The following is a 23,618-nucleotide window of genomic DNA, read 5'->3' as shown; positions in this document are numbered from 1 at the left end:
TGATATTAGTCAGAGAGTAATATTGAGTAGTAGCAAAGCCTAAAATTTTTGAACCGACTGTACATCCAAACTAAACCAATCACTGAATATCAATGGATGTATGAGTAATTGCACATTATTTTTTTGTTATTCAGCATTGGAATATGTGGAGCAGTGCTCAAAATTTGCATGCATGATCGGCACAGCATGCTAAACTCAAAGTGAAGCATGGACATAAAAAAGAAATGGTAAGAGAGGGTTTTAGCAGCAGCTGACCACAGGGTGGAGCAAGTGAGTCATGAATGAATAGCATCACCTGAAATGAGGAAAAAGTATTAACACAAATACAAATAAAGTCATCCAAGAACAGGAAAATGTGGAGAAAGACTCATCAAACTCCTCCACATGTGCAACCAATGGTTCATAGATGTCAAAGGATACATGGATATATGTTATCAGTGTAGAAGGGGTTACAGAAACAGGACATAAATTAACTTATTTTCCAAAGAACTAAAAGTACCACTTAATCCTTTGCAAATATGAAAAAGAACACCCAAAACACCAATAGAAAGAATTCATTCCACCAAATTAACACTCTTTCCAGAGAATTCTCCTTTGCCAAGATTTGCAAACTCTCTGTAAGAAACCAAAGGTCTTGATAACCAAAGCCAAAACAAATCTGCCCCATCTTTATTCAAATTAATAAGTCAAAAACTCTTACACTTAGACACTGATTGATTAAATAGGAGAATGAGAGGAAATCCAAATAATTAGGCTAATACAGCTAAAACTGAAAAGAACAACCACACAAAGAACAAGTGTTTGCAAGCATGCCATCAGTTCACTGATGAAGACTTGTATTGTTCATATCAATATGCAACATGCAATAGGCATTTTTCACAAATAAGGTAAAAATTGGTGTCTCGTAACTTAAATTTATTTAAAATAAAGGCCCAATTCCTACATCCACTGGAGGACTATTAGATATGCTACATAAAATACAAAATTAAAAGTAGTTCATTTTTTATTATTATTATTATTAGTAGTAAATTATAAAAATGTATATTATTATTTATTTTTTTTAGTCATATATAGACATTTATGATTAAGCCTTTCATACCCTATTTGTGAATGTAAATACCCTACCATACCCTATTTTCATGTAAAGTGCCAATGTTATGCCCAATTTGTGACATTTGAAAGCATGATTGCAAATCTTGAAGCCAACATTTGAAGGAATCTGTGGAGTCAACCCCGCCTGCAAACAGACACAGCCATCATCCCACCAAGCACAGAGGAGCGTTATTAGACGTGAGAGACTTACTGTACCAGCCTCTAGCTCGAGACTGTCGGAGCTGGAGCTCAGATCCTGGGAAAAGGAAGAGGAGGGTGGGGGGAGTTATAGTGCAAGAGCAGAGGAGGGTGGAGGGGGTCAGAACAAGACAAAAACACATCACAACGTTACACTCATCCCATCTGTTAGAGCAGCAGGCCCTGGCCGTGGCTCCACAGGCCTGAAAATTGTCATGTTTATCTCTGGCTGCTGATGGTGACTTGGCCTAATCTCTGAGAGCTGCTCTGATCAAACCCATGTAAAGCACTGTGCTGGTGGTGAGATGAGGGATTACAGGAGACACACACACACACACACACACACACACACACACACACACACACACACACACCTATACACACTCCTCTGGCAAGGCCACGTCTAACCATTGGATTAGTTTTATCATCTGCATATTAAAGTAAAATGGCTATGATTTAAAGAAGTCCAAACATAAACCCTTATCAGAAAATGAATAAAACGTTTACAGCATTAGCCTGTATTTACTGTAATAATACACAGCACATTCAACCAATGAGCTTTCCCATTTGGTGTGGAAATACCTCAGAAATAATGGTCACTCGTGAGTCGTGACAGCTGGTTAGGACATGAAACAGGTTAAGAACATGAAACAGGTTTAATTACCAAGGTTGCTTGAGATGCAGCACAAAGCATGAAAACTTATACAAACATTAAAACTCCTATCATCATGTTGTTAATTATCCATATAATAGTACTACTGTGTTATTACAACATATATATATATATACATATATATATACATATATATATATATATATATATATATATATATATATATATAGACTATATTATATTATTGCAAAAAAAAAAAAATAGTGTTAGGCTGGAGTGTGTGGACATGAGACACAGATATACGTTATGCTAGTGCCACTATTCATTATTGCAGTGGTTCCCAATCCTGGTCCTGGAGAACCCCCAAAACAGCAAATTTAGATGTCAGTATGCCACCAATGTATCAGCCAACGAGATAAATTGGCCACCAGTATTTATCGACCGATTTTTCCATAATTTGCAACATTTGCATATCTGCTATATAAGGAAAAAGCCATTATAACAAACCAATGGTTTATTAATTACCTACGTGAAGGCACTGAGCTGTATGTCTGTTGCATAATCCTACCACAGCTGTCTGCAGTTTAATGCTAATCAAATAACAAGAGACCACATACTTTTTATATACTAAATAACTTCTGTAACTTTCATAAGTGTGGTGGACCTCATCTGAATGATGATCAAAACTTTACTGATGTTTTATTTTTTCACTCCAGAAAAATCATCATAAGAGCTAAAACAAAACACAGCATGAGAAGTGCATTAATTACACAAAACGCTTATAACAACTAACAGTAAACAAATATATACAGATCTCATGGGGGGGTGCTTAATAAACTGACAAACTTTAAATCCGAAGAATAGCGTGCTCCACAGGAGCACTGGAAAACCTGTCAAAATAAGAGTCCCATCTTAGTAAAGGAGATCTCATACATATTTAAACTTACAAATAAAGATTAAAAATGTAGACAAAAACAAATTAGAAGATTAATCATAATAAAGACTGTTACAATAAAGAAAGATTAATATGTATTTAATTTATACAGTGAAGTGTTATTTTACATCTGTTTACTTTATTTTTGAACCTGAAAACTGTTAAACCTACCCAAAAATCACTGCTTATTTAACCCTCTGAGGTCTAAGGGTATTGTGGGGGCCTGGAGAAGTTTTGTCATGCCCTGACATTTGTGCTTTTTTCAGTTTCTTATACACATCTAAATGGCTAAAGTCTAATATCACTGTAATCAGCACAAACTGGGCTATAATAATAATATGTGAGCGGCATGTATGTACATGATTGTGTTTTTAAGAAAACAATGTTTATGCGTGGTTAGTGAAAAACAAAAAATTGTAAATCACTTGAATAAGACAATAAAAAACATACAGAAAATTGGTTTCCAGGACTTTTGAGAACTGGAGCTTGTAGGATAGAATTTTTCTTTTTTTTTTAAATGTGAAAATCATCTTGTTTACTCACTCATAGAAAACAATATATTGTAACATTAAAAAAACAAAACAACACAATAGTTTCTGCAAGGGCCAAAAAAAAAGGAACTATGGAAACATCCTGATTGTTGAGCCATGGTCTATGATGTACTAGTTGTTTATGCAAATAAACAAATCCACACAGCCCACCTGGCTGCACGAACTAAAGTGCAAGCACAGTGAGCAGTGGAGCCTGACTAGCCCCTAAATCAGAAAGCTGCCCCTTAACATCCTGCAACTTAGAAAAGCAAGACTCGACCCTTCCCCTCTGACATCTGGCAAAAGATAGCAGCGCATCCAAGCCAAGTTCTGCCAGGCTTCTTCCTCAGCAGCATATGATCAGTGGCTACCTAAGCTGCTTGCCACCCACCTGAAACTCAACAGATTGGCACTTGTCATTACAACCCTGCATTGGCCACTAATAAACATACTTTGCATCCAATTTGCACGGACCTAACGTTGTTCTCCAGGGCTGTGTAACAGCTGTTGAACAGCTGTCATGTCTCAGTTCTCAGGGAGTGTCATACATCGGTCTTGCTTCAATTTTCAGGGAATATCAAGCAGCTGTCATGTTTACTTGTGCCTCATCCAGCAAACAGTCACTTTATAATTCAGTCTTGTTTACAAGATCCTGTGGAAGCAACTCTAGCACAGGCAACTCTTGAACAGACAAGCACCACTTAGAAAATTTATAATAATAACCATAATAATAACTGACTCATCCCTTGTTTTCTTTTTTCCCCCTCCTTTTCTTAAAAAGAAGAATCAAGGTTACAGTGGCTTTTGATCAAAAATTGGCCCCATTCATTTCCACCGTATGCTCTGATTTAATTGGCATGATGGGGTGAAACAGGGGTCCATATTCCACATAATAACACCGGGGTCCTTCTCTCATGGCAAACCTCTATCCTGACAGACTTTCAAAAAAAAAAAAAAAAAAAAACCCTAGGGAGATGATATGCTTGGTTTTATCTTTCTAGAATAAATCTAAAATCTTCACTTCGAGGAAGGAAGAAAAAACAACACGCTGAAATATTTACACAGTTAGCTTGAAAAACTGCAGCATAGTGTGTAAATAAATCACAGTGGATCCGTTAATTTATCAGTGCTGTTTGTGTGGGATATAAAATGAGGCTCTACACCTGTTCCACCAATAGAAAGGTGAGCATGACACAATGCCCAAAGCTATACAAACAAGAAAAGATAGATAATTTCTTTTTATAATGCACATTCATGCCCAATATAGAGTTTATGGATTTTCATTTACATTATACAACTGTTCTTCCTTAAATAAAGGCCATCAAGGCTTTGAGCAAACCTTTAAAGGCTAATGTTTGTTCCGGCTTAATGCAATTCACATTAGACACCTACACTGTACTTCACAAGGTGGAGTTATTTAAACACAAAGTGGCATTCCTACGTTACCACCTTTAGTTCTCAAAAGAAGTTTACTAGTGTGTAAATGGCGTGGAGGAGTTGTGGAGCAATGCATTTCATAATAGCTGATCTTTATTCTATTTACCAATGGAGTGGCTCACTGCCATGTTAATGGTGACATCACTGTTGCTATAGCAGCACATGCTGCACCAAGATCACGTTCAGAGGAAGAAAGGAGGGAAGAAAGTATGCTGCAGGAAGATAAAAGAGGAAGGCAAGTGATCATGTCCACATGCCTGAATGTCAGAACAGAGGGTGTGTGTTGTGCGACGAGGTTAAAATGAAGAAAATCTGAAGTGAGCTCTAAAGTTCCACATCACAGTAGAACTTGATCCATGATAAGTTATTGCATAACGTTCTGCCCTGCAGCTTCACTGATACACTATAATGATCTGAACACAGAAAAGACAAGGGGCAGGTCAATATGCGCTATTCTAATATCCAGGCTGTTGAAAAGCTGTTACATAAACTCTTAATAACAAAGCTTAATATAAATTAAGACATATTTGCTTGGCCAATTAAACTAACTGGATAAGACAAGCTGTGGACACACATCTGTAAGAATCACACTGACACCCACAAATGAATAAATTTTCTTATTAAAACATTTACTTAATACTGTCATGACAATGATTCCAAACCATAATGCCTTATTAAAAAATAAATACAGCATGTATTATGGTAAATTGTAACTACTCTCCAATCCCCTTGACCACACAAATTAGCCTGCTATAAAAGGGAACAAAGATAAATGGACAATTTACACTTCCATTTGGAGTCAGTTATTATTTCAATTTAATTAAAGCTTTTATTCAGAAAGGGTGCATTAAATTATCAAATCTTATACAAAATAATATGGTACTTTTGAACTTTCTAATTTGGAAAAAAGTGTCCTGAAAAAAAATGTACCATGGTTTCCAAAGAAATTTTAAGCAACACTGTTTTTTTTTTTTTTAAATAAACATTGTTAATAATATAAAATATTTCCTGAGCCACCAACTCAGCATATTTGAAGGATTTCTGAAGGATCATGTGATCCAGAAGACTGGAGTAATAATTAACTTCTGAAAATTTGATTTTACCATCAGATGAATAAATTACATTGTAAAATTTATTACAATGAAACAGTAATAGTAAATTGTGAAAATAGTATTTGTTCATACATGTGCAGTCTTTGTGAGCATAAAAGCATCTTAAAAAAAACATTAAAAAAAATCTTACCATTCCAAATCTCACTTCTAAATGGTGTATATGTACATTGGTCAATATTTGTTAATTTGGTCCAATTAAAGTGCTTGTTAAGTCATTTAACAGTTCCAAATTAACTGAATAATAATTGTTAAAGTTCTGCAAATAAATTGTGTAGGTCTCATCTGCTGTGAATTAATCTCATCTGCTGTTTAATGTCAGCCACCAGGAAACTCCCGTAATGAGTAATCTGATTTATGTGGAATAAACAGGATCTGCTCTGTCTGTCACACTGACCTCGGATCTAATCCTGGAGCTGTGAATCACAAAGTGCCACTTATTAGAAGCATGAGAGGTGACTTAGTGGCATGGCAATTAGTCCTGAGAACTATCATCATGACTGTGCAAATGAACACAAACAAAGAGGGGCTGTCTTAACAGAAGAGCTGCAAAGCATCATTCTTCTGGAATCAGTCAGCATGGGTAGTTAATTATTTTCTGAGAGCAAAAAAACTAAAATCTATTCATCCCCCTGCTGGCTTCTGCCTTCACAGTGATTAAAGCTGAAAAATGTAAATTCATAAGTGACATGGCAGACCAACTCAAACACGCTAAAGCACCTTTCACACTGAGATTCTGGATAATACATGGGTAATGTGTCCCGGCAATTGTTCCATGATCGTTTGATTTTGGTTAATTCACACTGCCAGTGATTTCCCGGGATATGTGCGTGCGTTCACACATAATCTGTAAAGGTCCTGTAATGACACGTGACCTCAGAATGTAACGTGTAATGTATGAAGTGAAAAGGACAGGCACGTAAAATTTTTACTTAAGCTGGCGAACGATCTCAGCTTCAGCACAGATAGTGAGGAACTACCTGATCTCGGTTTCATTATAGTTTGCACTTATTTAATGGTTGTGAACATTGATCTGCCTTAAAAAAAAATAAAAAATAGTAAAAGAGTCGCACAATAATGTGCGTCATCACTACAAAAAACACCCTTTACGCAATTGGTTCTGGCTTTTGTTCACACAGAGCTCATTCCGGAACTGAACCTGGCAATGTTACTAGGACCCCAACCTGGGATCGATCCCAGAATCAATCCTAGGACGTGTTTGCATTCACACTGAAGGCAATCCGGCAATGTTCCGGCAATTTCCCGGGTCCAACGTGCAGTCTGAAAGGGGCTTAAGACGATACATCTCTGTTCCAAAACCTAGTGAGCTAACCCATCTAGACAGCATTTTAAAATCTTGAAACGGAAACAGCAACACATGTGTTCTTCCATATTGTGATTTAAAATAAAATAAATGTAGGGTGGGTACTTGGTTCTAATCGTTGGTTTGTTGATTGACAGATTTTAAAGTCGATTGTAAAAAAAAAAAAAAATAAAAAAAGTTGGAGTTAAGCAGACTAAATTATTAATAAATCTGTTGTTTCAATGGAAAATCAAGTTATGACATTCTGATTAAAAATTATGAGGTCTACAGTTTAAAAACATATGCATAGATGAATCGCTCATAATGAGATCAATAACCTGCATTTAGAACATAGAAAAACATGCATTTCATGTCAAAATCAAGGAAAAATCTGTTCTTAGATGCCTTGTTTGGGCTGAATTGTAAAGCACCATTACAAATATACAAGTTAAAAAGTTAATCGAAAAAAAGGCTGATGATATAAATACTGACAATATTTCATTCAATTAAGATGAGAGCTAAAAAAATCTAACATTTCTAATGATGCTTATTAGATTAGTCAATATTAATTTAGCAGCATTGTAATATGGCCTAAATATTTATCAGAATCATTTGTAAGTTGACTCTCCCATTCTTTTTCCTTATGGGTGCTCCGATTCATTGGCTACCAATCACGATCAACCGATAATCGCTTTGGGAAGTTTGATGGCAGTCTCTATAAAGGCTGATTTCATAAACTGTCCTCAAGCTCCTAACGTGCCTGTTGTGAGAGGTTTAGCATGATATGCACCAGCACCGTCTCAAACTTTCTCCAGCACAGGTAAACTAATTATAATGCTGAAGATGAGGTACAATTTATATTTCTTTAGTGAAATTACTTACAAAGTAATAAGAAATATTCTTGTAGATGTAATTTCACAAACAACATGAGTGAATCACCGTGCGCTCTTTCTCTCTCCCTCTCAAAATGCACAAATGGATTCATATCACCACATCGCATCTTAACTATAAGCAAACTGCACACTGCACAGTTGACACAGGAATTGTCACTTGCACAATTGAGGCAGTGTCACATCGTCACTAATGTTTATAATTTGCCTTTCTTTTTGTCTTGCCAGTGTTTAAACTATCCAGCACTTGCACGCTCTTCAGAGATAAATGCACACTCAATTGAAAAATGAAATGTTTATAAAAATCCTGATTTGAGCATCACTTTAAATAAATTTACATGATAAAGACAAAGCTTCAAAAAGATCTGTATCGGTGATCGTATTGGCAGAAACTGCTTCTGGTGATTGGCTCCAAAAAGCACCCTTACTTTTTCCATAAAAGAGCACTATTTTATGTAGTTGTTACATATGGTAAATCAGTCACTTTTTAGGTTCGATTTCAGTAAGCAACTACATGAATATTTATTTGACAGAGCTTGTCTGAGTGTCAGCACCACATCAAGTGGAACATCGAATGGCCTTTTCCAGCGCAGCCATAGAAACCACACAAATCGGAGTTGTTTGCCTTCCGCATTTGCATGAAACAGCTGAGAAACAACATCCGTGGGAGGTGGAAGCGATGGCCAGAAATGGTTAATCTAAAAGCAGCTTTCATGTAACTAACTAGGTAAGCATGCATGTGAGTAACAAGTGTCTCACCTCATCCTGGCAGGCCTCTACTTTAGGATTGCTGGCAGTTCTCTTCAGGTTGCTGCTGAGGCTGATACTGAGGGTGGCATCTGATTTGGAGCGTTGGTGAGTGCGTTTGGAGGGTGAGAGGCTGTGTCCTCCATGACAGTGATGGAGGGCTGGGGGGCAGGAAGGGGGAGGCTGTGGCATCTCCCTGCGGATGCGCTGGCTGGAGGGCTTGAGTTCATCTGACAGGATGAGTTTACGCAGTTTGGTGCCACGGGAGTGGCGCTGCGTGGAGATGTGCATGTCAGAAGAGTAGGCCCCCAGCAGCCAGGCGCACTGCAGGGAGAAACTGATGCTTTGCCGGCAGCGGTGCACCACATAGGGCTTGATGGCGTCACCCACATCCTCATCCATGTGGATGTACATATTGAGCAACTGGGGCAAATAGAAGTCAACGTCTTCGTTCCGGAAGCTAAAGAGTCGATTGCCAATGTAGGCTTGCACACCAGGCTCCTTGGAATTATAAAGATAGGAGATGGCCATGGAGATGTCAAACAGCTTGGACTCAAAGAGACGCAAGAGCAAGGACTGCTTAGATGAGTTGTTCTTTTGACGGCACCGCACATTCTTCAGAGGCTCTGCTTCCTGCTCGCTGATCTTGGGAGGTTTTCTTCCATTGGTGGACTCAAGGTGTGATGTACCATTCACCAAAACTGGTTCTGAGCTGGCTGAAGATACCTCTCCATCGGCCTTTAGGAACTTCACCTTTTGAAGCACCTCCTGGCAGGCTTTCTTAGCCACCTCAGTATCGATGACCAGGATGGGTTCGCCCACTCCCTCGGATATGACATCTAGAGGGGGGCTGGAGGTGGGCAGGCCTTCACTGGTGCTCGGGCTGGAGCTGGGACGAGGGCCAGAGGAAGGAGACGAGGGCAGGGACAGCGAGGAGGTGGTGGAGGTAGAGGAAGCAGATGGGCTCTTCTGTAGCTCCTCAAGCTGGGCAGGGGAGATCTCCAGCTCTGTGTCACCCATGGCCACACACTGCTAGGGCACTGCAGAACACAGAGAGACAACAAAACACAGATTTAGTAAAAACAACAGGATGGCAATCACAATGCATATAAAATGCTGTAATGTGAAATTTATGAGTAAATAGACAATTTAGCAGGACAAATGTGGGGTGGGACTTTTCAGTGGTAGAGCAATTACCTACACTACCATTCAAAAGTTTGGGGTCAATCATTGGTTTTTGTTTTTTTAAGAAATAAGTACTCTTATTCAGCAAGGTCACATTAAATGAATAAAAAGTGACAGTAAAGACGTTTTCAAATGAAATCCTTTTCTTTTGAGCTTTCTGTCAATCAAATAATCATATGCAGCTCAATTGCTTTCAACATTGATAATAATAATAATAAGAAATGCATATTAGAATGATTTCTGAAGGATCATGTGACACTGAAGACTTGAATAATGGCTGATGAAAATGTTGCTTTGCAATCACAGAAATAAATATTTTAAAATGTATGAAACTTTGAAATCATTGTAATATTTCACAATATGAATGTTTTACTGTATTAATGATTAAATACATTATGCTTGGTGAGCATAAGATACTTCTTTCAAAAACATTTTTTACAAATCTAAGTGATCCCCATATTTTGAATGGTGATGATGAAAACTTCTTGCTTATATAACTCTGATGAGTTATGCACAATATGAACAGGAACAGTCATTAAGACAGTAAACAGGGAAAGTCTGATTTCATTTTGCCTTGAAAATATCAACTTACATATAAAAGTCCGAGAAATCAGAGAACAAAAATATGTTTTGACCAACATGTGACCAAAACATTCAAATATAAAATTCACAATAAACCAGAGGAAACGGGCTTTTTTAAGAGCCACTTCCCCAGGGTCACGCTGTCCCACTGATCCACAGCTACGCAGAACAGCGAAATAATCCGCCTCCAGCAGATTACCTCACCATTACCAGCAGGCCAATATCAGATAAAGCAAAGCATCAGTGTCAGATTCCACAAAGCTGCTACATTAAAAACCTATTGTACGTTAAAACAGATCATGTTGTCAGAAAGAGGTAGTTCACCACATAAAGTCACTTCTAGAAGTACCCATGGTTCTACTGTGATGGAAAGTCCTCAAGTTACAATGGAAAGTAAGATAAGTCAGACCTGAATAGTTTAGTTAAATGAAAGACAAATCAGCATGAAAAGTGTTTGTTCTTAGATGACTGAAATTTAAGAGCAGGAACAGAAACTGCAACAGATGAAATCAAAACCGATTCTGAAAGCAGCACACGTCAAATGGTAGAGACTGAGTCAGGTCTCCTCTCACATATCACATGCTGAATGCATCTCTGGTGGATGGTTAAATCTAAACTGACAGTTTATATGCTGTTCTAGCTTGCCAGCTCTTTCTTCAAGTTAAATCCTGTGAAACTGGAAAAACATTGCTCTACAACAAGCCTAAACTGATAACAGGAAGAGTTGCAACACTGATCCAGACTAACCACAAGCACAGGCCTATTTCTATTGTTCGGTATCAAAATGTTTCACGGAACTTCTCCGATTGCAATGGAAAGAGTAAATTCAATCAGCCTTTACCCGGAAACGTGAGAGGAAGACATGTAGATCATGAACGATCAGTCTCAAGAGACTCCTTCTGTCAACACTTTATTATCCCAAACCATTATTATCTAACTGTTTGATGAAACCCTTGAGTTAGATTACAAAACTGCTACAGTATATATATATATAAACCACGAAATCCAATAATCTTGAAATCAAACTCACTGAAACAGAATCAACAAACTTAATGCCAGGTATATAACGTTAATGGCTATCGGTATCTATAATTTTGATTTATGTGACGCATCAGCTGGTTTGATCAGGACATTATTTTTTAGATTAGCTAAAATAACAATGCTTAACTAGTTAATCAACATAAAAACACACTGTCAATGTTATTTATTTTTATGTCACGTAACGTTGAGTTAGTTGAAAGTCTACAGACAATTGACAGTACAAGCACAAGATGCTAAATATTTGCATTTATGGCTGCCAAAACTCGTAATAGCATCCATATTTCTTCTCTGATCTGCTTTATAATCCAAACATTAATTGTTTTGTCCTACTTCAGACGTTAAAAAGTAAGCAGTCTATCAGTCAGATGACTTTTGCACTCGTTAGCATCCGAGCTGTTTAGCTGAGACCTTTAAGAGACACGTCGACTACTTTTCTCTGGTAGGGCTCAAATAAATGCTTGCCTTAAAAACAGTATAATAGTATGTGTACTGAAAAAGAGCATAATTTAATTAACAATAGTTATTATTAAATGTGCAACTGTTATGAAGGCCTGAAAGGATAAGCTCATAAAAACAAACGGATGCTATAACCTAGCCAAGCCGCTAACGCAACTTCTCTACTTTATAACGTTATTCTACTTTTGAACCGACTCAAGGAATCATCTTTATAAATGACTTACCTTAAAATAAACCCGGTGAAAGCTTAAATAATCGGTTTATCTGTGTTCTAACTGCCCCATTTGGGAGCCGGGGTTCTCCTGTTGCTGAATAGCCGGTGTGGTTCACTAGGAAAGTGAATGGAGAGATGACAGACACGCCGGGGCTGCCCACATCAACTGCCTGATTCCGGCAAACAACACGTAACGTTACTGCCTGTCTCTCAAAAAACAAAAGTGCTCCCTACCAAGACAGCATTCTGGGGCGTTTAGGCAATGGCTACAAATGCTGTCTAGATAGGAAGCTCGCTAGACTTTGAGACACAGCTAAAGAGGGTGATAATAAACATTAGGTTATAAAAGGTTAAAAACATTAGCTGGTGAAAACGAGTCGTTTTGATTCTCATTTATAAGAATAATAGTAAGAATTATTTTATTACACACACACACGCACACAATCATTTCAACTTCCGATTTAATAAGTCAAAAGATGACATTTAATTTGATACATGTTAGTTTTTATTAACCATTTGACATATTTCTTATTTTTATAGTTGTACTGTAGTTATTTATTATTACAGGGGAAACATTTTAAACCTTTTTATAAATATTATAAAATAATATTTGTCCCTGTCTTCAAACTTTTCATACTTGTGTACTACAATGGCAATAAACAAAACTACCTTTCTTTAGTGGTGTAACTCCTGGAAAAGGGTTTGTTTTTTGTTCTCTGAGGGGTTTGAAGCACTGTAATACAAAATAACTAACTGCTTTATTTCAGAACGTATTCCTAATAGAATTCTTTCAAATATGTGCACTTACAGTGATGGTGATTGTGTGCACTCACTCTGTGCACTTGCACCATGTGTTCAAAATCTACTTTGCAATGCTAATGATTCGGAAAGCCCTTACAACAACAAATGAGAAAGCCTTTGAGTTCACTGGAATACAAAGTATCTATAAAAAAAAATGCAGAAAGCATATAAAGACAGCAAAAATATATTTTTATATTTGAGAAGTGATTTACTATTGTAATCACTAATTGCCACAATATAATTAAGGATTTAGTACATATGTAGATTAAACATGATCCTCATACTGATTATCTATTGTATCTCCACTCAGTTGTGAAAATATGGGAATGATAATTCTCCCACTTGGAACGTAATGGCTTGGCCCCAATTTCATAACCAGATATCAGAAGTGCAGTCTCCACCAGGATATCTGAGCTCATGGGCAAGTGCGGGACCATGTGGTTCTGCTCCGAAATCCACAAGGAAATTCTCGTTGAGTTTCAGGCCGCCTTTATCTGTGTCCACGTCAATCTGCATCATGACTGACCCCTCCCTCAAGAGAAATAAGATGCACGTTCCAGCATAACAAACAAATCAGAGGTAACTTCTAAAACCATTTATATAGCCTCATTTCATAATCTTTAATATACAAAACTTAAGAAACATTACAAATGAAGATTTTTTGACTCACTTGACGAGGTCAGGGTAGAACTGCTTGTCCCAGGCACTGTATAAAGAGGTGGTGACGTACAGTCGTCTTCCATCCAAACTAAGCTGGAGCATCTGAGGGCCTCCCTGCACACGCTTTCCCTGATAAGGAAATGGATGTTTTAACCTCCAACAAATGATGTGATCTAATTGCTCTGGTTAGGTCTGCATGACCTGATGATCATCTGTCAATTAGTTAATGAACAACAGAGGTGGGTAGAGTACCCAAAAACTTTACTCAAGTAAAAGAACTTCTAGAAATATTTACTCAAGTAAAAGTAAAAGTTCTAGTCTGAATAGTTACTTGAGTAAGAGTAAAAGAGTATCGGATAAAAAATCTACTCAAGTAGTTAGTTACTATTTACTTTGGGACATATATACTGAGCCTATTTTTATTTAGATATGTAGATAAAATGTATGTAATGTGTGTGTGTGTGTGTGTGTGTGTGTGTATAAATGTATATATTTCATCAGCCTTTACTCCAATTTTTGTAATTTATTATAAAACCATGTTTACTTAAGTAACAGATATAGGTTTCATGACATAACATATTTTTAATACGACTAACTTTATATTAAATGTGAATTTAACATTGAAAGTTAATGTGATATCAAAATTGCTACTAATCTTTCATTGTTCATAAAGAGAGCAAATAACATTTACATTATTAAAAGATCATGTTCACTGACAGTCTAGAGTTCGATCACTCTCAGAAACTCCCATTAAAATCACTGAAACTGTTTACACTGTGAAATCAATATCTTATTTACAGATTAATACACACATCTGCACTTTGTTGTTTCTGTTGACAGAATTCACCAGAAAGATGTATTCAGTCAGGAGCGAGTGAAGGAAGCACCGGGATATTAGCGATGACTCATCTGAACGCCTCTGATTGGCCATTGCATTCAAAAGCTCAACAGAATCTTGTGTGATTGGTTATAATGCACAGCGATGTAAAAACGCATTTATCTCTGGCTTAGCACCAGCAAGGGATCACAGATCTGAATTTAGAAGCTGATGATATGACTTGCTGAACGTACTCGCACCGGTGTGATTGTATTCAAATTAATAAAATCTTAATCGGCTATTTTTTGTCTTTTAGAAGCTGCATTCAACTTGACTCCCCTCTGTTATAAGACACACACGTACAACAAACTAATGTCACAGTGGTATCGTGTACTGTAATCGAATGTAGCCCAAGTTATTACCTGTTGAACAGCGCATGTGGTGTTCATCTAATAAGGATCTCCATCACAAGCAAATAATAGCCTTTGCAGATTTGCTTTCTATTCAGTGCAGTTCCATAGCCTCGTTTTCAACGCTGCTGATGTTCTTAAACATTACAACTCTGAGTGAACCACTTCAGACGCTCAGCGCGTGCGGCAGGGAACTGAACGAATCATTCAAACTGATTCATGAACCAGTTCACTCGTTTGCCAATTGGTTTGATCAAGCCTTTGAACAAAATTGACTCGAAAGAATGAATCATTAGCGAATGGGCTTCGCTCATTGTCCAGAGAAAAGCAGATGGCGTGTTTGGAATAAACTGAAGCATTTATAACATTTATTGCATTAAGATAAAGGGATAAAGATCTCACATGAAGCACCCTTGGAAAATAAAAAGTACCTTCAGTATCCGTGGGGTTGGCTGGCTTTTCAGTTCTTTGTCCTGCAATACTTTCACTGGTCCATCTTTCAAAATGCTGCCCCCAAGGAAGACCTTAAAATATTAAATGCAAGTTCTATTGTACTGACACTTTATTAGTCTTTGACATGACTTTAGAAATGTAGACAAAGGTGTCTTGATCCTGCTAATCCAAGCGGTTTTACCTGACCGACCATACGTGGATTCTTCCTGTCAGTGATGTCATACTGTCGAATGTCTCCATGCAACCAGTTACTGAAGTACAGGAAGCGATCATCCAGTGAGATCAAGATATCAGTAATGAGACCTATGCCAAAAATACACCAATAAATGAGTGTTATCATTTATTTAAAAAATATAGAATTTCATTATAGCAGATTGTCCAGGAAAAAATTAAAAGGGGAAAACGTAAAATTGTATTCATTACATAACTTATTATTCAGACAATTTTTTTTTTTTTTTTACTTTTTTTACATTAATGCAGATTTGGGTTCAGGGAAAATTTGAGAGAAAACCTCTCAAAATTATAGATATCTATTTCAACCCAGTTATGTATAACAGCCCTAGTTTTGTTGTTGTTTGTTTATATAACACTAACAGTATTTAAAAAAAAATATAGCAACATTTATGTTTTAGAATGAGGGTCCTTTGCTAAAGGGATCATTATATTTAGTTGGGTTACTGTTGTCAAAAAGTCTCAGAACTATACTATAGAACTTTTTATTCCATTTGGTTATTACCATTTGTGAAATTAAATTGCACATAATAATTATTGTTTGTTCATTCCCCGAGTTTTTCCATTAAAGGGAATGTCTAATGCCATTTCATGCATTCTGACTTTTTTACACTGTTAAAGAGTTAGATTCTCATGCTAAACATGGCCAAAGTTTCAAAAAACTAGTTGGAGGTATGATGGAGTATTTCTGTTCCCAATACTCTCCTTCAGGGTTTGCATAAGTTTCAGAAAGTTTTTTATTTGTTATTTTTTTCAAGTATAGCCTTGTAAGACATCATAAAGGGCGGAATTTCTTGTATGGGAACTCGTGCATGCACACATCAACCAGAGCCAAAGCGAGAGCATGCCCATCAACATGCGTCGTTCAGGTTATGGAAGTCATCGGCAGCGCTGAAAAGAAAATACTCAATAAGGATTTGCCATTTTTTTTTCAGACCACGAAATAAACCATATCACCTAAGAAGTGTGTTTTTGGCTGTGAAGGAAAGATAACCTTGTTCAAAACCCAGCATTAAGGGAACAGTGCAATTTTTTTCTCTGGGGCAGCAATGGAGTTGTCCAAGTGTGTTTGTTTGATCCCAGCATTTTAGTGACAAATGCTTTAGAAACAAATTAAATCAAATTTAAGTCAAAATCTTGGTTCCTATTTTATGTCAATGTCACAACTTGAGGGCGATCGCCATACAAATGCTTTAAATGCTCGTGACTCTTTAGCTCCGCCCACTGCACACCTCCAGGAGAGAAATGGTACAGCTGTATCTGTCTTTTATAAATCTGACAAATCTGAAGATTCTTCAGAGATATGAAGGATGCAGTAATATTCTATTGGTACTCAAGATTACATTACATTGGCAGAAACTGTGTTATGTCCCCTGTAATAATTTGTAATTCTTTTTTAACTACACAAAAATTTTACTTAAATAAAAATTAACTTCAGAATTTTTCTAAAAGTACTCACCTGGCATTTCAGGAAGAGCCCAACCTTTCACCTTTTTGCTTGGAATTTGGATCACTTTCTCTGCTGCCCAGTCTCCTTTCTGTAAAATACAAAATGTGAAGCTAAAAACATGTCTCGTTTAAAAACTGGGGAGGGTGGGGTAGGGGGGCTATAAAACAGTCCTTTAAACCTTTTTTAAGCCTCTTTAAAAAAGGTTAGATATTTTAATGCAAATGCTTTTTATGTACTTGCCCGTGTCTTGTAGAAGCGGAAGACTGTGCTCTGAAGAGCACAGCCCACAAATCCTTCTGCCGCATCAGGGTCATGCAGAAATCGGATCTCCAGAGGAATAGCACCCTCTTCCCCAAGATCCAGAGTCTGTATCCGCTTGTGTGTGGTCCAGTCCCACACATGGAGGCGCTGTCCATAATGACCTACAGAGAGATCTGATCATCACTGACAGTCAGCTACAATGACTCTTGTACATACTTTTGAAAATGAACATACCAGCTTTGACATCTGCAGGGTTGAAGCCATGTCCCAATGCTTTTGGAGCTCCCCACTCAGTGCTGATCATGACATTGTGGCGAGGCTGGTACCAGAAGTCATAACCAAACGGTGCTGCTTCACCTGGTTGCTCCCAATTTCCAATGACTTCGAAAGTCTCGCCATCCAACAACACAAAACCACCTTAAAATGATTATAAATAAAAGGTAAGCATATATGTGTACTGAAAATACAGAGCTGTGAAAACAGCATCTTACCCTTGCCATTGCCAGAGGGATCACCCATGGTACTGATCATGATTTGGCCACTGCCTAAGCAATGAGAAGTGTGGGGGTTGGCAAGGCCGCATTTCCAGAACAGATCTATGGGCTCGACCATCTGGAGGAGGAGAGAGATGGAAGGAATTCATAAGCTTGGTGAGAACAAAACATTCTTAAAGTCGACAGTCATGTATTAAGGGGCGGTCAACAGTGTTGGGGGTAATGCATTTCAAGTAACGCAAGTTATGTAATCAGATTACATTTTTCAAGTAACTAGTTTAGGAACCCATTACATTTTAATTTACAAGACAATATCCAAGTTACTTTTTAAACTGTTTTCCCATTTATTGACTGACAAGTCTTCTGTCCCCATATTGGGAGAAATCGGAAGTACAGAGGTGTTGTGTGCGCTGTGTGAACATGATGTAGTTCTAAATGTGAATGTTAATTAATTCATCCCACTCGCAAAAAAACAACAACAACAACAACCTGATTTAGTATTCATCAAAATTAATTAAAATGTGAAATGCAAACTCAGAATATGATGCAAACTTGCAATAAATAAATGTTAAATAACACAAATGTACCTAATACCATTTTATGAACCAATGTCTTTGCTAATGACCTTTGAAGATACTTTGATACACACTAATAAGCAAAAAATACTTTAGATAAACTAACAATTGTGCTTCATGGTTTTTTTTATTGCTGAAGAGTGTTGAACCTTCTTCTCCTGTTCTACTGTACACACATGAATTTACTTTTCCTTCAGGTTTATTCATTACACTTTTTGGTGTGAAAGGGCTTTTACATTTGCAAGCCCTGCTTGTATTTAAAAAGGAACACAAAGGAACGCAAACGTAACTTAATGCATTACTTTCCATAAAAAAGTAACTAAGTAACATAATTAGTTACTTTTTTTAATATTGTAATACATTACTCTTAAAAGTAACTTTCCCCAACTCTGGTGGTCACACTTGATGTTAAGCACTATGTTGTAAATGTTAAATAAAATCATTCATCAATATGAATAACAGGGCATGATGTCATGCTTCCGGGCTTTAAAAATAATTTCTAACTGCTAAAATAGGTCAGGTTCTCTGTGGCTTTTCTTAACAAAACCTGAAACAAGTATTTGGTACACATGACAAAAAAATATTTATTGTGGCCATGAATTAAGAATTTTTTCCCACAACTTCTTAATTTGTTCCCTTATTCTAATAAATCGTTCCATATTGTATTATTTAAAACATGGGCATGAATTTGTACTACTTGGCCATGCTTAAAAAAATTTGGCAATGTATAAGTACAATCTGGCCACGAATTCATTCCTAATTCAATTTAACTGAAACAAGGAAACTAATCAATAAGCCATTTTTTATCTATAGTAAGCAGATGTCATTGACACAGCTTATTTATTGGATAGAGTTAATAGGGCATGTATTTCAACCAAAAGTATTGTCGTTTTGTTTGATTTTCAGTCAAGTGGTTTATCTTTGAAATTGTGACCTCCACTGGTCAAATGTCTTTCCATGATACACATTTGCTTGTTTGAGTTTAACACATGTGGATATGAAGTATAGCATCTCAATAAATTAGAATGTCGTGGGAAAATTCACTTATTTCAGTAATTCAACTCAAATTGTGAAACTCATGTATTAAATAAATAAAGTATTTTAAGTCTTTGGTTCTTTTAATTGTGATGATTTTGGCTCACATTTAAGAAAAACCCACCAATTCACTCAATCTCAGCAAAGTAGAATACTTCATAAGACTAATTAAAAAATTTTTTTTAATGAATTATTGGCATTATGGAAAGTAAGTTAATTTACTGCACATGTACTCAATACTTGGTAGGATCTCCTTTTGCATTAGGTACTGCCTCAATTCAGCATGGCATGGAGGTGATCAGTTTGTGGCACTGCTGAGGTGGTATGGAAGCCCAGGTTTCTTTGACAGTGGCCTTCAGCTCATCTGCATCTTTTGGTCCCTTGTTTCTCTTTTTCCTCTTTAGGTCTAGTGAGTTTGCTAGCCAGTCAAGCACACCAACACCATGATTTTGAAGTGAAAGTCATGACATTTGCCAAGTATGGTAACCCATACTCGGAATTGGTGCTCTGCATTTAACCAATCCAAGTGCTCACACACAGCAGTGAGAAGTGAACACACCGTGAACACACACCCGGAGCAGTGGGCAGCTATATATCCAGCACCCGGGGAGCAATTGGGGGGTTCAGTACCTTGCTCAAGGGGACTTCAGCCATGGGTATTGAGGGTGGAAAATAATGCTGTTCATTAACAGCACTATCAAAACTTGCTCGCATCTAAAAAGAGGACTTTGGACCACTGGGCAAAAGTCCAGTTCTTCTTCTCCTTAGCCCGGGTAAGGATGCCTCTGATGTGTCTGTGGTTCAGGAGTGGCTTAACAAGAGGAATACGGCAATTGTAGCCTTGACCGCAGCCTCAGTCCATTGCTCGTGAAGTTCTTGAATCGATTTTGCTTGACAATCCTCATAAGGCTGTGGTTCTCTCGGGTGGTTGTGGATCTTTTTCTTCCACTCAACTTTCTGCTAACATGCTTGGATACAGCACTCTGTGAACAGCCAGCTTCTTTGGCAATGAATGTTTGTGGCTTACCCTCCTTGTGAATTGTGTCAATGATTGTCTTCTGGACAACTGTCAGATCAGCAGTCTTCCCCATGATTGTGTAGCCTAGTGAACCAAACTGAGAGACCATTTTGAAGGCTCAGGAAACCTTTTGTAGGTGTTTTGAATTGATTAGCTGTTTGGCAAGTCACCATATTTTAATTTGTTGAGATTGTGAATTGGTGAGTTATTATTAAATATGATCCAAAATCATCACAATTAAAAGAACCAAAGACTTAAACTACTTCAGTCTGTGTGCATTTAATTTATTTAATACACAAGTTTCACTATTTGAGTTGAATTACTGAAATAAATGAACTTTTCCACGACATTCTAATTTACTGAAATGCACCTGTACTATAGCATGCAGTTAAAATTAAAAATCATATGCATTCAAGTAGGAAAAGCCCTTTTGGAGCAACTAGAGCAAATCATTTAAGCAACTCCCTAGTACATGAATTTCTCCTGGGTTTTTAAACTTCCTCAGATTACTAACCCAAATGTTCATTCACAAAGCTAACAGCATTACTATAAGGTTATTCATACAGATAGGCTCTTGTATAACTAAGTGTTTACTAAAATGAACCTTATGAAGCCGTGGGGCCAGTGGATCCGTCCCTACATCAACGACGTAGATACGGGAGGACATCAGAGAAGGCAGAATGAGACGATTGCGTCTTTTGGAAGGATCATCATAACAACTGCTACAAGCGTTCCAACCAGAATGGTGTAGCTCATCCTTTAGATTAGGCATGGGCAGCCTATGAATCACCTAGACCATTACAAGATGGTGTAAATAGATAAAATGCTTATAAAGAAATATAAAAAAAGAAATATGTTGCTGCAACATTCTAATTTAAAAAAATGTAAGTGTATATTTCATATTTACTATTACCTTGCAAAAATTGGGAGATTGTGGATTGACATCAACGGTTGCAAGATAGTCAGGTTTCTGAATGTCTGTGTTGCGGTAAATGCATGGCAGGTAGACTATCTTTTCTCGAGGCCCTATAGGATGGATTTATGTTTAAGTTTAAAGTTTAAATCTATTCATCTTTGTTTCCTATAATTTATCACTAAATTCCATATAGGGTGTAACATTTGTAAAATCTGCTATTAAGTTCTTAGCATTTTTAAATTAAAAAATAACAGATTTATTGCATTAAAAAAATGCCAGTTATAATAGGGTTTTTATTTTTACATAGATTTTGCATGCTTATATATATATATATATAATATGACATATTTTGCAAAGACAAAATATACAAAATATACCAATAATTTGGTATAATTAAAGGTATAATGCAATTTATCATGTTAAAAGTATTTTAGGTTAGGGTTTAAAATCACATAGAAATTGACTAGTTTTTACCAAATTCCAAAAAACAAAAAACAAAAAAAAAGTACAGTGAAACTTGAGCAAAGTTTATAGTGTATTTGTGAGATTTTTTAAATTTATTTATTTTTTCAGGGAAAACAGTAGGCAAACCAAACAATGCAGAGTAAAGCCAATTCGCAAGTGAGGAGGACATCCGCTCATAGGGAGGAGGAGCTGCAAGATCAGAAGTTGTTCAGTGAGCACAGTGAGTCTCCAGTGCAAAGGTCACTGCTCCCTTATAATGACTTGCAACTATGTATTAACCAACTCACGTTAATATATATACTACCAGCTTATTGTTCAGACAATATGCTGTCTTAATCTTATAAAGCAACTCAACTTTCATGGCATCCAGAGGGGTTTTATATCCTGGTCCACATCCTGAACAGGTAGAAGCTGCAAGCAATGAGAGAGAGAGAGTATATGTCACATCTCAAATATTTCTATGTGAGGTATAGTCAGTTATTCAATTATTGAATTAGGCCTGACTGATGCAGTCATATAGACATAATTCAGTCTGGGAAGTGCCGTATTGTAAAATTAATTTTGCTTGTTATTCATTTAATCCATAATAAAAATCTGAGAGATTAAATGAAGGCATAAAGTTTTTGCATATTATTTAAATGTGTGGGTTAGTAAAGTGCAGAGTGCAAAACGTAGTGTGTCCACTCTTGAAAGGCAAGAAAGATGAGTGAACTAGAAGTTATTAATAGATAACACATTGTTACTGCCTTGTAAATATTGGAAATAAGGAAAAACATGCATACAAGCACATAAACAACTTCAACATCAGGGCAATGTCACTATCTAGGAGTCACTGTGTCTTGCCAAGAATTGTTCAACATCCTTCCCTTGAAAGCCATGTTTATGGGTAATGTGAAGGTCAGTCCCCTCACTGACCCAAATAAAAACGGTTGTGTAATCCAATCTTTTTCATTTATATATTGTAAGTCAACGATGAAAACACACACACACAAATAACTTTTTCTTTGTCTGCGTTCAATAATGTAAGTAAAGACTAATTCTACAAGCTAGTGAGCCATATTGAGGCCAATAAGAAAAAATAAATACATTTGTAAGCTTTTTAGCACTATTGTTGTGTTAATAACAATTATTATTATTATACTGTATTGCACGAGATTAATATTTAATAAAAAGGTTAAAATGTTAGGTTAGCTGCAATAACAGCACGTGTTCTTAGCTGTAAATCAAATTTGATTACATGTAGATTCTGAATGCTTAAACATGCCTCAGAAAAAGTTAGTTAACATTGCACGAATTCTATATTTAAATAAATATTTCTCCCAAATTGGATCAATTTCGTACTTAAAATTCGGAAGAAAATGTCGAATGCTTGCAAAAAAAAAAAAAAAAGTCTGAGCAACAATGGTCAAAAGTGCATTAGAAATGACTCACCCATACTGCCGCTGATACTGCTGCTGCTTTTACGTGCGGAAACTTACTGAACTAACAACCCTTTCAGACGTGTGCTTTTGGGATTAACTCTGTTGGAGAGAGTACCACGTGGGACTGTAAAATGATCCTAAAAAACACATCCAGGTATTCAACTGGAGAATAAAAAATGGCGCCTCGATCCTAGGAAATCGAAAAAGGCACTGCATCCAGGGGAATGTTGTCAACTTCTTTGAATGGAAAGCATCTAAAAAGCCTGATCGAAAAGTCGCT

The 23,618-nt window shown here is 36.8% G+C and overlaps 2 protein-coding genes across 4 annotated transcripts in view; both read right to left on the bottom strand.

Moving 5' to 3' along the window:
- Positions 1-13,919, bottom strand: part of LOC128030477 (phosphatidylinositol 4-kinase beta-like) — an 18,694-nt gene extending 4,775 nt beyond the window's left edge. Inside the window, exons 1-3 of one of the 3 annotated variants that reach the window (XM_052618149.1) lie at positions 13,803-13,919; positions 8,866-9,893; positions 1,304-1,348 (exon numbers count right to left, since the gene is read on the bottom strand). In XM_052618149.1, the coding sequence (XP_052474109.1) occupies positions 1,304-1,348; positions 8,866-9,873 (1,053 nt within the window). In that variant the 5' untranslated portion in view covers positions 9,874-9,893; positions 13,803-13,919. Of the gene's footprint in view, positions 1-1,303; positions 1,349-8,865; positions 9,894-12,341; positions 12,565-13,802 lie in introns of those variants that run through there. The other 2 variants (XM_052618148.1, XM_052618150.1) reach the window with 2 other exon arrangements.
- On the bottom strand, positions 13,301-23,618 carry LOC128030480 (methanethiol oxidase). The gene is made up of 12 exons (XM_052618154.1): positions 23,349-23,618; positions 22,274-22,328; positions 21,450-21,564; positions 21,141-21,326; positions 17,906-18,026; positions 17,649-17,831; positions 17,390-17,575; positions 17,163-17,237; positions 15,654-15,775; positions 15,451-15,543; positions 13,803-13,921; positions 13,301-13,664 (listed from the first exon to the last, which is right to left on the bottom strand). The coding sequence occupies exons 1-12, from the start codon at positions 23,350-23,352 to the stop codon at positions 13,502-13,504; spliced, it is 1,422 nt and encodes a 473-aa protein (XP_052474114.1). The 5' UTR covers positions 23,353-23,618; the 3' UTR covers positions 13,301-13,501.

This window comes from Carassius gibelio, chromosome A16, assembly GCF_023724105.1.
Source record: "Carassius gibelio isolate Cgi1373 ecotype wild population from Czech Republic chromosome A16, carGib1.2-hapl.c, whole genome shotgun sequence".
Classification (NCBI taxonomy): Eukaryota; Metazoa; Chordata; class Actinopteri; order Cypriniformes; family Cyprinidae; genus Carassius; species Carassius gibelio.
The sequence above is the reverse complement of the archived record's forward strand: the minus strand, read 5'-3'. Positions and strand labels throughout refer to the sequence as shown.

Excerpts from the sequence above, each read along its gene's own strand:
- LOC128030480 (XM_052618154.1), bottom strand. Across the intron at positions 17,238-17,389 it reads CTTCTACAAGACACGGGCAA|GAGACTGGGCAGCAGAGAAA; the intron begins GTACATAAAAAG and ends TTTTACAGAAAG. Across the intron at positions 13,665-13,802 it reads TTCTACCCTGACCTCGTCAA|GGAGGGGTCAGTCATGATGC; the intron begins GTGAGTCAAAAA and ends ATTTCTCTTGAG.